This window comes from Chanos chanos, chromosome 1, assembly GCF_902362185.1.
Source record: "Chanos chanos chromosome 1, fChaCha1.1, whole genome shotgun sequence".
NCBI lineage: Eukaryota > Metazoa > Chordata > Actinopteri > Gonorynchiformes > Chanidae > Chanos > Chanos chanos.
The window spans coordinates 35,952,527-35,967,813 of NC_044495.1; the positions used below are offsets into that span (position 1 = coordinate 35,952,527).

The 15,287-nt window shown below is 44.2% G+C and overlaps 1 protein-coding gene across 2 annotated transcripts in view; it reads right to left on the reverse strand.

Moving 5' to 3' along the window:
• reln (reelin) overlaps positions 1–15,287 on the reverse strand; it is a 105,200-nt gene that overhangs the window by 25,587 nt on the left and 64,326 nt on the right. For both annotated transcript variants that reach the window (XM_030773833.1, XM_030773842.1), the window contains exons 8-26: positions 14,176–14,227; positions 12,762–12,858; positions 11,828–12,068; positions 11,375–11,520; positions 9,185–9,344; positions 8,917–9,021; positions 8,455–8,663; positions 7,964–8,092; positions 7,745–7,854; positions 7,360–7,426; positions 6,756–6,989; positions 4,920–5,081; positions 4,381–4,617; positions 3,878–4,070; positions 2,401–2,513; positions 1,260–1,397; positions 881–1,067; positions 490–695; positions 150–321 (exon numbers count right to left, since the gene is read on the reverse strand). In XM_030773833.1, the coding sequence (XP_030629693.1) occupies positions 150–321; positions 490–695; positions 881–1,067; positions 1,260–1,397; positions 2,401–2,513; positions 3,878–4,070; positions 4,381–4,617; positions 4,920–5,081; positions 6,756–6,989; positions 7,360–7,426; positions 7,745–7,854; positions 7,964–8,092; positions 8,455–8,663; positions 8,917–9,021; positions 9,185–9,344; positions 11,375–11,520; positions 11,828–12,068; positions 12,762–12,858; positions 14,176–14,227 (2,958 nt within the window). The remainder of the gene's footprint in view (positions 1–149; positions 322–489; positions 696–880; positions 1,068–1,259; positions 1,398–2,400; positions 2,514–3,877; positions 4,071–4,380; positions 4,618–4,919; positions 5,082–6,755; positions 6,990–7,359; positions 7,427–7,744; positions 7,855–7,963; positions 8,093–8,454; positions 8,664–8,916; positions 9,022–9,184; positions 9,345–11,374; positions 11,521–11,827; positions 12,069–12,761; positions 12,859–14,175; positions 14,228–15,287) is intronic.

Genomic DNA, 15,287 nt, shown 5'->3' on the forward strand with positions numbered 1-15,287 from the left:
TCGACCGGCAATTTTGGAACAATATCCGACATGGCGGATGGCTGTAGCTGCTGAGGACATTTATCAGTGGTGATAGATATTTCCAGTGTCACCTTTTTTGATTCATTATGATGAGGTCATTGTATTACCAGCCAGCGAGTGAAACTCACCTGTGGAAGGGTGGGGCTAGCCATGGGGATGATGTGCTTTTCCCTTTCAGACAAGATGATGACATCGTCGATGGCCCACTGATCATATCCCTCTCCAGAATGGAGGGGTTGCCACCAGCGGAATCGGGTGCAGGGTGTCTTGGAGGCCAGGGGCAGCTCATAATGAACAAACCTATAACAAGAAAGGTAATGGCCCTCTTAAATGGAGGCTTAGCTGGACAACTTTCCAAAATTTTCACATCTACTGGAAACTTTCTGTCATGTGATCTGACTGTTTTCCCCAAAGACTCTTTCAGTCACAAGATCTATCAGACTTTCCACAGACCCTCTTCCCACTCACCTGGGTTTGGTGAAGTCAGTGAAGTACATCTCAGCAATGAGGCCCCAGGTTATCCCGCCATCGTTGCTGTATTGCAAAAGGACTCCTTCCTCCCTGCTGTCAGCTTGGTTACACTCTGCCCAGTCTCCGCCCACACGTAGATAGAACTGGACAAACTCCGCCCACTCAGTATCCAGGTCCCAGCTCACAAGTTGCCTCAGTCCAGCCTGTCGCATGAAATCAGTGCATTAATATGAGTATGCAGACCTTTATGACTCTATTTCTCTTCTCTAATGCTTCTGTATGGCTAATTACACCGTAACAACACTCTATAACTATGTAATAGTAGCTAAACACAAATCCACAGTGAAACGTTTTGTGATAAATTACATGACACCATGTTGTGTAGCACCTTGCTGAAGTATAAAGAGGATCCAGATGATACAACGCCACAGCCCTGGTCAGGGGTCACTACCTCTCCACCAATCACCTCCTGCCACGTAGCCCTCAGGGCATCCTGAGACTCAAAGTCAGAGAGAACGCTTGAGGAGAGAGGAGAGGAAGGCCGGCAGTCTGTGCCTGAATAGCCTGGATCACACCTGGAGAGAGAGAGAGCGAGAGAGAGAGAGAGAGAGAGAGAGAGAGAGAGAGAGCGAGAGAGCGAGAGAGAGAGAGATAAGTGAGACAAACTCAAAGACTCATGTTTCAGAGTTCATGTAAGGGATAAAGGGATAGTACATAATGGAGATAGGCAGGCAGATGAACATGAGGTGTGGCAGTAAGTGACAGACCTGCAGTGCCCATGGTCACACCAGCCGTGGCCATGGCACATGTTAGGACACTGCTGGCCGATGTAGATGTCGTCCAGAGCCCATTCGTCCTGCTCACTGTAGTAGTTTTGGATCCACCGGAAACGTGTTGCACTGGACCTGAGACCAGGTAAGATAATTAAATCAGAGAGTCGAATTTGATTGGCCTGAAAACTAAACAAAGCCATCAAATCCATAAGAATTAAATACTATGGCTGAAGAAAAGTCATCAAGACAAATTGGCTCAAAATACTACTGAAGGGTCTGGTGCCAATCAGTAACAACAAACATTTACTCTAATACACATTACAGTCCATTTCATTGCAACTGGTGTGAAATACTCCAGAGGAACACAAAAAACACAATAAATATGATGTTGTGACAGGAAGACCAGACTTCTGTCTTTTTACAGAGGTTGAATCAATATGACCTGTGTCTCCACTGATTTTGAATGATATTGGGCTGAGGCTGAGTACAGGGTTATGAATGCTTTTTGGATGAAGTTTAATATCAACCTCATCCATGTGTGCCTTGGTACATGCCTTTGCATGTGTGACAGTGATAAATGTCAGAGGCACAGCACGTGCCATCGTGTTTATGGGGGTGTCAGGGGAGGTCCGTGTCCTTTCTCAGTGACCCGTGGTGGCATTTGGGGGTGACCTCAACCCCATGTAATCAAAGAGGGATGTGAGGAGGAATCTGAAGTTTTGATTTACAGCCCTAACCTTATGGCCTTTCATCATGGAGAGAATTAGTTTAGGATAGTTTATTTAATGACACAGAGAGGGAAGGTGGGGGCAGGTGGAGTTCATGTGAGTGTGAGTGTATGTGTAGACATGTGTGTGTACTGTTGGTGATGATGTCATAAATATTGCAACAGGACAATATTCTCATTTTATTTGTGAGTATACGTTTTTGTATGTGAATGTGTGTATATGGTATATGTGTGTATATGGAAAGTGTATGTGTGTGATTCTCTTTAAGAATATTTTTTTGTTTTGTTTTATTTTTAAGACCAGTCCATTTGTGTATAAGTGTATCCATGTGAATCAGTGCATTTGTGTATATCTATTTGTGTGTGTGTGTGTGTGTGTGTGTGTGTGTGAGAGTGAGAATAACAAACCATGTCTTCTGTGGAAGTGAGAGCGTTATCCTCCTCCAGTCAGTGAACTCAGAGGGATGGTACACACTGGGAGCAGTAAACTCTGAGCAGCTGGGCATCCCTGGAAGACAGGCCTGTAGACAACCAGAGTCATTACTACACAGTACCACCACAGTAACTCAGTACACCACAGTGTACCACCACATTAACTAAGAGTACCACCACAGTAACTCAGTACACCACAGTAACTCAGAGTACCACCACAGTAACTCAGAGTAGCACCACAGTAACTCAGAGTAGCACCACAGTAACTCAGAGTACCACCACAGTAACTCAGAGTATCACCACAGTAACTCAGAGTACCACCACAGTAACTCAGTACACCACAGTAACTCAGAGTACCACCACAGTAACTCAGTACACCACAGTAACTCAGAGTAGCACCACAGTAACTCAGAGTAGCACCACAGTAACTCAGTACACCACAGTAACTCAGAGTACCACCACAGTAACTCAGTACACCACAGTAACTCAGAGTAGCACCACAGTAACTCAGAGTATCACCACAGTAACTCAGAGTATCACCACAGTAACTCAGAGTACCACCACAGTAACTCAGAGTACCACCACAGTAACTCAGAGTACCACCACAGTAACTCAGTACACCACAGTAACTCAGTACACCACAGTCGACACAGGAGGTTACCATACAAAACACTGGTATAGACATGACTGAGGAGAACAGATAAATTAATATCACAATCATGGTAAAGAGTGGTGTTAGGCAGTTAAGAGTAAGTTTTGGTTTTAAAGTATGAAGTAGCTATTCGCCATGTCTCTACATCATATATGTAAGTAAATAAAACCTCGTTAGAAATCAGCATAGACTAATACATCATTTCAGTTCACTGACACACAGCTGGGACACAGAGTAATGACAGACTTAATGACAGACCGAAGCCTTCCATTTGGCAGGCATGTCTATTTGCCTCATGGGATCATGTACAACCATACCGAAATGACTTGATGATCAATTTTTGATTGATTAATTCACCGCCGTATGTTTACAGACACTGCAATTGCTCAAAGTGTCATGTTCCAAAGACTTTCATTATTTACTCAGGGTTAGCAGTGTTCTAATGGTACAATCAATATTTATGATCATGAATAAATTATTTGATTTGGCACTGTTCTTTGAGGTGACCTGGAACCGATTCTCAAAGTATTTGCTGTTAATAAACATCATTTTCAAAAGTGATCCACTGTTATGAATGGACAGAAATGCCACTGGTTCAGCAAAAATATCATCAAATATATATTTACAAACATTTTTGGACAAATGCAATGTTGATTTCAAACACTAAAAAAAGAATGTAAACAACAAAAGTGATGAAGAGACTGATGAAAATGATTTCAGACAGCAAAGGTAACAGTGCCTACTTACAGCAAAGTAAACATAGAAGGATAGGCCAACGGAGAAAAACTCAAAAGCTCTTACTTCTTTGACCAGGTGCCAGGTCAGCCCGTGATTAGTAGAAAACTCCAGGCGGACCTGGGTATCAATGTGGGGGGAGGGTTCTCGACCACAGCCCATCACCAAGGAGAACTGCAGTGTGTAGGAGGCCCCGATCTGCATGGACTGGGTCTCCACATAACGGATACTGGAGCCTGGGCTTGGCTCTCCAGAGAAGCTATGAGAGAGAGAGAAAGAAAAACCTTCATTATAACACACTGACACAACCCTCCTTTTTAACGGTATTCAGGGAACTTTAAGAAAACTGGAGAATTTTGCAACCAGAATGCTTACTTGTGCTATCGACTTCTCAGAACCTTTCTACGTCTCAGCTGATACCTAACTGTTAGACTTATTGCTTGAATCATAATGTCTGCATCTCTCCAAGCATACCCCTCTCTAAACAGCTTCAGCCTAAGCTCAGTTCCCTCCTGATTAGTATGAAATATTCAGCAGAAAAGTTTGGTTGAGAGAGTTGCTGACTGTACCTGAGTGTCCAGTCATGCTCGCAGTAAGGCTGAACATGGCCCAGGTAGAAACCCAGGCTCTGTGTAACGTCTAACACGTTGCTGAAGTCCAGGCTGATGGTATTGAAGAGCACAGATGTCATGGTGATCTCATCCAAGGCCCATACGTCTTGTCCACGCCCAGAGTGATAAGGCTGCCACCAGCGGAACTGAACCCCAAATTTACGTGCCCCAGGGGGCAGCTCAACAGATACAATCCTGACAAGAGGTAATAGGAGCACAGAGAAAGAGAGAAATAGAGAAAGAGACAGATAGAAAGTGATAAATAGAGAAACAGGTAAAAGAAGGAGTGGGGGTTGGATGAATTGTGTAATAATATATGTACTTGAAATTAACTCAGTATAGTTCTAACCAATGAGTTCTTACTCTAACTATCAATATCCCTGGCCTCATAAATGTATTGTTTTAGAAGAAAGCAGCTAAAAGCAGGGGGAAGGAGTGGACAAGAAAGAGGGTAAACACACGCATACTTCCTGACTTAACAGTTCACACACACACACCTGGGCTCATGGAAACCTTGGTAAGCATAGTGCTGAAGCAGGGTCCAGGTGATACCATTGTCTGAGGAGTAGTGCAGCAGAACACCTTCTCCTGGCTGATCTGGAGCTGGACAGGAGCTCAGAGTGCTGCGACTTCCCAGTCTCAGGGTGAACTGGAGATATCTACAAATAGACGTTGATTCAGCTATCATTATCATCCCAAACAAAACATGTGTCTTATTAGTGAAGCCAAGAGGCTGATGAAACTCAACGGAGAGAGAGGAAGAGAGACAAAATTGTTTGGATTATCTCTCTCTCTGTGTCAATAGAGGAAGAAGAGATTGATGGAGCCTGGGGAGGAGAAATACAAGTAAGATAAAATAAGCAGAAAGGGAAAAGGTCAAAGACACACACACACACACACACACACACACACACAGAGAGAGAGAGAGAGCGAGAGAGAGAGAGAGGAAAAGTAAAGAGAAGAGGTAGATTAAGAAGGAAAGTGAGATGCATTAAGGAAAGTTCTGGATCAGTTCTAGAAGCCAGATAAAGAAGAGCAGAGAAGAAACACAGGAAGTTGAGCAAGCGAGTGGGGGCCAGGAGGGGGCTGGGATTCAAATGTTTTACGTCTGATACTACATCACTCGTTTATCTGACACATTTAGCGATAAGCGAAGATGAGAAGGTCCCTGAGAGCCAGAGTCCGCCCCCTCCTCCGCCCTGAGCCAGCACTCAGCTCTTGGTACCGTCTGTCCTTGGCTCAATGCTTTAATCAACGCCACAGTTTCCTATCTTCAGCAGGTGTTCACTCAATCAAAGAGGAAACTGGCTTTAAATATGGCCGTCAGACAGCCTGCCATGGAGCAGCAACAAGCCTCATCAATCTAACCCAGATGCCATCTCATCTCCACACTCTCTTCCTTGCTTTCTCTCTCTCTCTCTCTCTCTCTCTCTCACTCTTTCATTCCTCCTACATCTCTCCTCTCATCAGCAGTTCCTCCCTGTGGTCGTAATCCATCTCCATCTCAGGACAGGTGGAGAGAGAGAGAGAGAGAGAGAGAGGGAGAGAGAGAGAGAGCAGAGTGGATGACAAAGGGATTCAGAGTTTAGTTTGTTTGTGAAAACCACAGGAATCAGTCGGGACGACAAAACCCATCTGAGCATAGAGACAGCAAAGGTACCTGGGAATTGATACATAGACCCACAAGACTGCAAAAACTTCTACAGTTTACTCTGCTCACTGTATGAACTCTGTGAGCAAATTCATGTTGTATGTTGCACGTCAACTCAAGCAAAAACATTAAGAGAGAACAGCTGAACTGGGCTCAGTTTCCCAGGAATAGTGTTTCCCCATAAATGACAGCAGGATCATGAGACTGCAGAAGGTTTTAGAGAAACAGAGACAAGCATCAAGATTCTTATCGTGTCATGCATACAGGTTTCAGGAAATTACTCCCCATTGTTCACAGTACATATACTCAATGATATAAAAGTTATACAAATATGAGCAAAATTCATGATTTACCTTTTAGATACGGCAAATCACGCTGACAAAAGTCACATATGGGGCAAATCTCATACAGCTAAATCAAACTAATGTCTCTTCACACTGCATGCGTAATACACGATACACTGCACGCATAATACACCATTAGCTATTACTATGTGAGAAAATATCAGTATTCCTGCCAAAATACCTAACAATGGGACAGTGTGCCAAGCTCTTGTCATCTGCATTTATACATTTTTGTATATTTGAGCAAAATGTAGAACTGGAGATGAGTGAAGACATCTCAGACACAGTCTTTGGTGAGATCAGTGTGTGTGTGTGTGTGTTTCAGTGTGTTTGTGTACCTTGCTTGAGAGCTGTCCAGAGGGGCAGTTATGAGATGTCTCCTACTGTCTCTGTTGAAGACCAGAGCTTTCCCGCTTGCTAAGACCCCACAGCCGAAGCTGACCTCCGCCCCACGCAGCGACGAGAAACTGTGATAAGATGAGAGGCGTGGGCTGGAGAAGCCCTCTGACAGGAACGCCGGAAACGTCTGAGAGGCCAGCTCACATGCTGGACCACTGAAACCTGGGTCACACCTGAAAGACAGAGAGAGAGAGAGAGAGAGAGAGAGAGAGAGAGAAAAAGAGATTCAAGTTGTTCAACTATTTCAATTCAGTTCCATTCAGTTCAGCTCTTAACAAGCACCCCGATTGTACTAAAACAGATACAGCGATTTACAATTACAAATACGGTGGTGGAGGAAAAGGCTTGAGCTGGAAAGGGCGAGCACTGGAAAGGATGGGAGAGAAAAGGAGAATGAGAGATGGCATGGAAACAATAATAATGAACAGGGAGCTTTGAATAACATTGGAGGAGCTGATAGAAAGCAGAGGATAAGAGCTCCAGAGTGTAAGTGAGCAGGAGAGATCTGAGACAGCACTGTCACTTTTTAAAAGCTGTTCGTACTTGCAGCCTGTGCGGGAGCAGTGCCCTCTACCCGAGCAGAAACGCAGACACGACGGCCCAATGTACACTAAGAAAGAGAAAGAGAGAGAGAGAGAGAGAGAGAGGATGGGGGGTGGGAGGGAGAGAAAGTGAGGTTTTAGATGAGTTCCAGCAACAATCAGAGTGAAAACTACTAGAGAAACCTGAAGGGGAGTGATAGCTGGTGACCCTTCCTATAATTTTTTGAGCTGATCCTCGTTCTAACACACTGAAATTCCTCTGATTTACATAACTTCTTTAAGTACTATGTTACAAGCTGTGTGTGTGTGTACAGTTGGACATGTGTGCTTGTGCATATGTCTGAAATGTAACGTCACTGTGCGTTTATGTGACCAAAGGGACTCACCATTGTCAATGGCCCACATGTTGGTGGCTCCAGTGCCTGTCTGTCTCCAACGGAACTGAGTGCTCTCTGTCAGGGCAGCGTTAGGTAGGGGGATGGAGATCCTCGTCCAACTGTCACAAAAAAACAAACCCACCAGTTACATTTTTCACTTTCGGACATGAAATAGTGATAGGGATTCATATGTGTCTGGTTGTTAGATAAAGCAACACGCAGACTGACCCGCTGTAGTTCTCTGAGGAGTACACAGTGCTATGAGGGAGGTGTGGCCCGGCACACAGATCAGGCAGACACTCTGTATGGAGGAGGGACCATGAGCGGCCGTTGTTGGTGGAGAACTCCAGGTTTACGCTGCCATGCAAACAAAAGCAGACACTCAGTGAAATCAATGGAAAATGTTTTTTTAGGCTATAGATATCGTCATTTCAGTTTTTCATGTATGTTGATAAGTCCTTTTCTCTTGTATACTGGATTGAGATCAGTTTATCAGTATAACACCTGTAGGATTTATGCCCACTGAAAATATCTGAATATATAAGTTGTGGACAATCAACTTCATATGTATGTTAATAAACATATACATTAACTTTCTGGTCCCAAGATTAAGCACTTCAATTGTTTATTAATTACTAACACTTTCCACATTGCTAATACCAAGTATCTCACTACATCCCAGCGAGCTTCTGTTTTTATAATTTTTCAGTATTTTTCACCTGTTGGCAGGCTGGTACGAGCCGCAGCCCAGGTTGATGGAGAACTGGGCCACATGTGTGTGAGCACCAGGCAGCACGGGCAGCAACTGAAGGAAATCCATTGCCCAGACATGACGGTTGGCACCTCCATGTGCACGCTGCTCAAGACAGAACTGAGTGACCGGAGTCTGCAGCTCCGTGGGTAAGGCCACTGACACGACAGAGGGAGTCTGGGGAGTGGCGGTAAGGGAGGGGGGGGGCATGGTTAGATCATACAAAAATTGCAGGACGGGCAGTTATTTTGTGTTACAGATTTGATATTGTGTTAGGTTTGATGTATCAAACTACATCCTGAAACATCTTGCAACACAAAAAGTGCAAAAGTTTTTGGAATATTCCCCATGAATCTCTTTGGTATTGTTGCATACAAACAAAACAAAAGAGACTAAGTTTATCACGGGTTATCATGGTTTGTCATCTTACCCTGTAAGCGGAGAAAGGTAGTGTATCCAAAAGGACATGATCTCTCCTTCCCTCAGCTCTCCCAAACAGAATCACATCATTTTCATGGGATTCTCCAGGATCACACTCTCCACCACCTACGAGAGGACACAAACACACACAGACACACACACAGACACACACAGGCCCACAGAGACACACACACACCCAGTCAGTGTATACAGAAAAGGTATCATAGCCCCATGGTGACTTTACTAGGTGAAAGAAAGTGGTTAATTAGGGGAGTCACTCTCATACCCATGGTGAAATGAAAGCGCAGGTTCCCATAAGAGGTTGTGTCCAGATAAGGAGTGCAGACTTTCCTCTGGCCATCTTTGAGGAAGACCAGAGACAAACCTGACTCCACCTCACCACACTGTGTCCCGTACACAGCCCCTTCAATGTCCCAGCTACAGCACATAAAGAGAGAGAGAGAGAGAGAGAGAGAGAGAGAGAGAGAGGTACAGAGAGAGAAGAGAAAGGAAAAAGCATGAGTCTTTTCAATAGTATAGGTGTGTGTGTGTGTGTGTGTGTGTGTGCGCGCGTAAATCTATACAATGCTGTTGTAATGTGTGTAACTGTAGCAACTTTGCCACTTTTTAATGTGAAGCTTACTTTGCTCAGTGCTCAATTTTTTAGACTATTTTGTAAACAGTTTTTAGTCACTGCAGAGAAATGGAAAAGTAGGAAAGAATGATAAAAGGAGAATATTGAGTAAACATCCTAAAGCATGCTTCCTCCTCTCTCTCTCTCTCTCTCTCTCTCTCTCTGTGTATGTGTATGTGTGTGTGTGTGTGTGTGTGTGTGTGTGTGTGACTGGGCTGGAGGTGACAGATGTAGTCCTCCCCCGCTGCAGCAGAACCGGCAGGGCCACCAAATGCTATACACACTCCCACACGACAGGGGTACAGCTCCTCATTACCACTGACAACTGTGTACTCTGCTGTGCTCGTATAAACCTGCTCCTTCCCTCTCTCCCTCTCCACAAGTGTCATTTATACATTCTTAAGGAAGCACTGGCACACTTAGGCACTCCTCTTCATACATTTCTGTGGAGGAAATTTTACCTGCCAGAGCAATATGCCCAAGGCAGCCGAAGATACAAGCCTATAATCTTGAGCCGTCTTCATAGTGTAATTATATTTCTCACTGCGGTATGCTGGTGGAGTTGAGGATGACAGCTACTTGACAGGTATGGTAAACATGAGCCAAACACACAATGGATGTGCGCCATTGCTAGTGCACTCTCTCTCTCTCTCTCTCTCTCTCTCTCTCTTTCTTCCTCTCTCTGCCCTAGTGTCACTGTGCATCACATGGTTCTCTCAAACCTCAGCAAGACCTAACAATGTTGCACATACAGATGCACATAAACACACGCGCACACACATGCACACACACACCCTTGTCTCTTTTCCACTACGACGGTGCTGGTGCCCGTGCCCGTGCCGGTGCGGAGCCAGTGCTGCCTTGGTGCCTTTTGAGAACCGGCCCGCATTTCCACTGGTTTGGGAACCGAACGCTACATAGCGAAAGTTTGGGTAATTTCCGTGGGGAAAAAATAATGTCGGACAAAACGCATTGCTTGCTCTTTATAAATTTACTTTTACGCTAGGCTTCCACACAGCGAAACACCTCACGAATTTTGTCCCAGAACTTTTCGCTCTGGGGGCAAAATTCATGAAAATAGTAAGTCTGTCACTTAGCTCAAAAGTTAAAACGAGTGTTTAAATGAAGGTCTGCATGAAGTGGTTTAATTGCACCAGCCAGAGCCGAGAGAGAGAGTGTCTTTTTCTACCACTCTGGGTCCGACTACGTTCATGTAACATGTAAACAACAGCCCGTATTGATGTAGACACAAATTGTTACTCATGCATCTTTTAATCATATACATATTTTCACGCTACAAATATCCTTTAGCCTACCGCTACTTAGTCAGACGTTTTTTGTTACTCCCGCCTCTCTAAAGAACGTCACGTATCAAGCGCTGAACTGATTGGTTCTCGCGTGGTTTTTATTTGCATAGCCTCTGACGTCAGCGGTTCCAACTTTTGGGACCAGCATTTCTGTGGTGCCGTGCCGGTGCCAGTTTTCGGCTCCGGCACCAGTATTTTGTCAGTGGAAAAGCGCGGGTGCCAGTGCTCGATCGGGCACCGGCACCGGCACCGCGGCAGTGGAAAAGGGGTAACAGTCCTCCCATATGACATCAGACACCTCATCTAAATCAGGCCTTTACCTACTGACACTCTGCCTCTCCTCTCAGTTCATCTGTTCACTCTGTCCTCCATCACAACACGCACATGTCATCCACCACAGCTGTGCATTCTGGTGTGTGTAACAGTGTCTATGCACATGTAAGTGTATGTGTGTGTTTTTGTACTGGTTGTACCCACGTGATAAATACAACTCTGATGCTGACGACGGCACTGATAACACTACTCACCCACTGGGCATGCTCTCAAAGTCCTCCTCCCAATAGCTCCGCCCCTCCTCACGGTGCAGGTCAACATCGCGGGTGGAAGCAAAGCTATGACCCACCCCTTCACCTCCATGGAAGTATAAGGCGTTCCCCTCTGACTGACAGGCATGCTGACAAATAGATAAAGATGGGGGTGTTAGTGAACAAAGGAATGTACAGCAAGGGATCTGGAACTGAGTCAATTACTCCTCTTTTCAAAAATAATGTATGTCTTTCTCTATCTGGAGATCAACAGACTGTTCTGAATCAACATTTTCAAAAGAGCAATGGGTGGTATTAGAGAAACGCTTTTCACACAGCTGACTCCTCAGGGTTAAAATAACTCTGAGAGTGTTTATTCTCTCACTCTGACAGTCTTAAAATAACTCGTTTAACTCAGTGTTTTTTCGATACACTGCACGCATAATTCTTTCTCACCTTGACAGTGGCCCCGGGGAAGAAGAGCCAGTTCGAAGTGTCTGCCGGGTCCAGGTTGTCCTCCAGCAGGGTGGGTTTATGGGCGGCATTGATCAGCAGTACGTTGTCAAGGCCCCAGCATGATTCATAACCATCGGGCCCCATGGAGGCTTCCTGAGACCACCGCAGCCGAACCTCATCCCCTCTGAGAGCAGGTGGCACGGGTAGTAAGTGAACCACTGTAGTGCTGTTAGTGGGAGCTCTGGGAGAGGAAAAAACAAAAAACTTTACAAAAAAAACAAAAAAACACAAGTTTATGAGCCTGTGGATAAACTCAACGAAGACAGAATGAAAGAGTGAAGGAAAGAAAGAGAGAAAGAAAAAAGAAAGAGTAAAAAGAAAGAAAAAGCCTGTTGCCTATCCCAGACATGCATGAAGGAGATATAAGGAGGAGAGGAGAAGAACAAAAAGAAAATGTCAGAGAAAAACATATTAAGTACTGGCCTGTCAACACAAGACAGTTACTGAATGAGACTCAAACTACCGGTAGCTGAATGCAATGGTGGAACCATGGTGGTAGAAAGAAATGTTGTCATTTCAATACAGTTCTGTACTTACAGAGAAAAACAAGGAAAAAAATGGACATGACATTAACATGACATTATCAAACTGCATATCATCTGAGAAGAAAGAAGATGTAAGTGACGGCAGAAAAATGGGAAAATGACTTGTGTAAGAGTGATGGAAATGACTTGTGTAACAGTGATGGAAATGACAAATCAAGAGGAGGCGGGTGTTAGTGACAGATGGAGAGATTGGGCTGCAAAGTCGGCGTGAAGTAAAAAACTGAAGGAGCAGGAGAAAGAGAAGAATGTGAACACGGAGAGAGCAAAAGAGAGGAATGAAAGCAGGAGAGAGAAGAAAAAAGAGAGAAGAGAGAAGAAGGAAAAAAGACCTGATTTTTTCCAGGGTGATCCAGTTGTCTGAGCTGTTCAGACTGTATGACACCACTATGCTGGGGTCTGAATAACTGAACCGACAGAATCCAGAGCCTAAACACACACACACACACACACACACACACACACACAGGCAGAGAGAAGGAGTAGACAGAAAAGAGAGTTAACACAGTCATACTTCATGACTCGACAGCTCCTGCATTAGCATCACGCTAAGCCGCAGAGGAGCGGTGGCATCAGATGCAAAATAATGCGTCAGCTTTTTTTCCCCCCTCCCTTTCTTTCATTCTTTCTTTTTTTTTCCTCTCGTTTTTCATCCATTCAATTTCCACACTTAGACTGGCTATGAGCCACTGGTTAGCCCCGAGGGGACGGTAGCTGAGTCTCTCTTCCCCGAGCCGTGTATAAATGATGTCTAAATAGTGTCACGGCTACAGAAATAAAATGATGGGCTTAGCTGCGCCGCCGAAGCTGACACACAGAGAGAACGCTGAGGCAGCCTGGAATTGCCACTGCTTTTACTTCAGAGCTGAGCCATGGATAGGGAACGGTTTAGGGGCACAGAAAAATAGAGAAACGACCCTTTGTTACAGATAAGGAGAGGTCATAAGGTCAGCGGTCACTTGAGGAGACTAGTGACCGGGCCGTTTCTCTGCTATCGAAGCAAGCAGTCTCAGCAGTGTGGAAATGAATGTCGGCCTCTCTCTAGACCTTTCAGCTTGATGATGCTTTAGTCATGATGCGCAAACCTTTCGACTAAAAATATGAATAGAGGAAAATACTTATCGAGACACAGAACATTGTACCAGTCTGTGAGGATCACACAGCTGCTTGTTCAGAAAGACGCGGATGGTTCTGCTCTTTTACATTTACCACAGTTAAACTTTTTTCCAGGCATGAAGCAGAGATGGGAATTACACTACCTTGATCCCGGTCAAATCTCGATACAGCAGTTATATGTAATGGACATGAAAATTTCATATTCATGGGAACTCTACTATAGGGTCTTGGGGGCTCTTTTTAGCCTTTAGTTATTACACACAGAGACATCACTAAGTTGTCTTTTAGGAGGTATTTTGCTATGTAGCAATTCAGATGTTACTAGACTAAAATTCTGAAGAAATAAACAAAGAATGAGATCCAGCCTCTCAGTAGAGGGCATGTGTATTATTGATTAAATTATGATGTTTTGAAATAACTGGCTGTGAAAATGCATGATGGAGAGGATCTTTAGTATTGCTGAATCATGTTCTGTGGGTAATGGAATCCAGAATCCCGATAAGCTTAATAAAAGACAAGTTTTTTGTTTGTTTAAAATTAGGAATAGGGCCAGTGACTGGTATTTGTGGAATCCATCAACATCTTTTGCACATGCAAAGCATTGCAGTTATCTGTTCTTACAGAACTCACCGAGGGCAAACTGGAGGACGGAGGCTGTGCTGGTATTGAGAGGGACAGTGGTCTGAAAAACAGCAGTGTTTAAGGTTAAAGGTTATCGTGACACTTTCTTTCATGGTCAGTCAAGGCTTGGCTGTGTGTCTGGGTTTCTATGTGTGTGCATGTTAGTGTGTGTGTGTGTGTGTTAGTTTGTGTGGGTGTTAGTGTGAGTTTCTGTATGCGTTTGTGTATGTGTGTGCATGCGTGTGCGCGCACGTGTGCGCATGTGTGTGTGTGCATGTGTGCGTGCGTGTGTGTGTAAATGTATAAATGTACTGGAATCTGTATTTATGGGCTGTGTGTGCAGTGTGCATTAATGAGATAATGCCAACCAGCTGCATCAAGAGATTGGCATTATTACAAAGGAAAAAAAGGCCCCCAGCGCAAGCAAATATGATCACGACTCACTCAGCTCCGTGTGTGTGTGTGTGTGTGTGTGTGTGTGTGTGTGTACATATTATATGACTGAATATAGAAGAGAGAATCTGCAGCTGTCTGGTATAAATAAAAGAAAACTGCTCATACATAGCAACATCCAATTACCTACGCACTTCCCTAATGAATGGGTGATAATCTACGCTATACCTCATTACAGATATTTCACTGTAATTACATTATCTGTGATAAACAATCCAACAAAACTGTTCACGGTTTTGAATTCATCATGTGTGCGTGTGAGCTCTTTTGTTCTGCTGACCTCTTCGGGAAACCATTTTTCGCTGTGATGCAATTTTGTGTATAGTGTCTGTAAAGTAATCTGGCTGTTTAGTTAGTGTGGTGTCTGTTTAGTTAGTGTGGTGTCTGTTTAGTTAATGCGATGTCTGTTTAGTTAGTGTGATGTCTGTTTGGTTAATGCGATGTCTGCTTAGTTAATGTGATGTCTGTTTAGTTAATGTGATGTCTGTTTAGTTAGTGTGATGTCTGTTTAGTTAATGTGATGTCTGTTTGGTTAGTGTGGTGTCTGTTTGGTTAGTGTGGTGTCTGTTTAGTTAGTGTGGTGTCTGTTTAGTTAATGTGATGTCTGTTTAGTTAATGTGATGTCTGTTTAGTTAGTGTGGTGTCTGTTTAGTTAATGTGATGTCTGT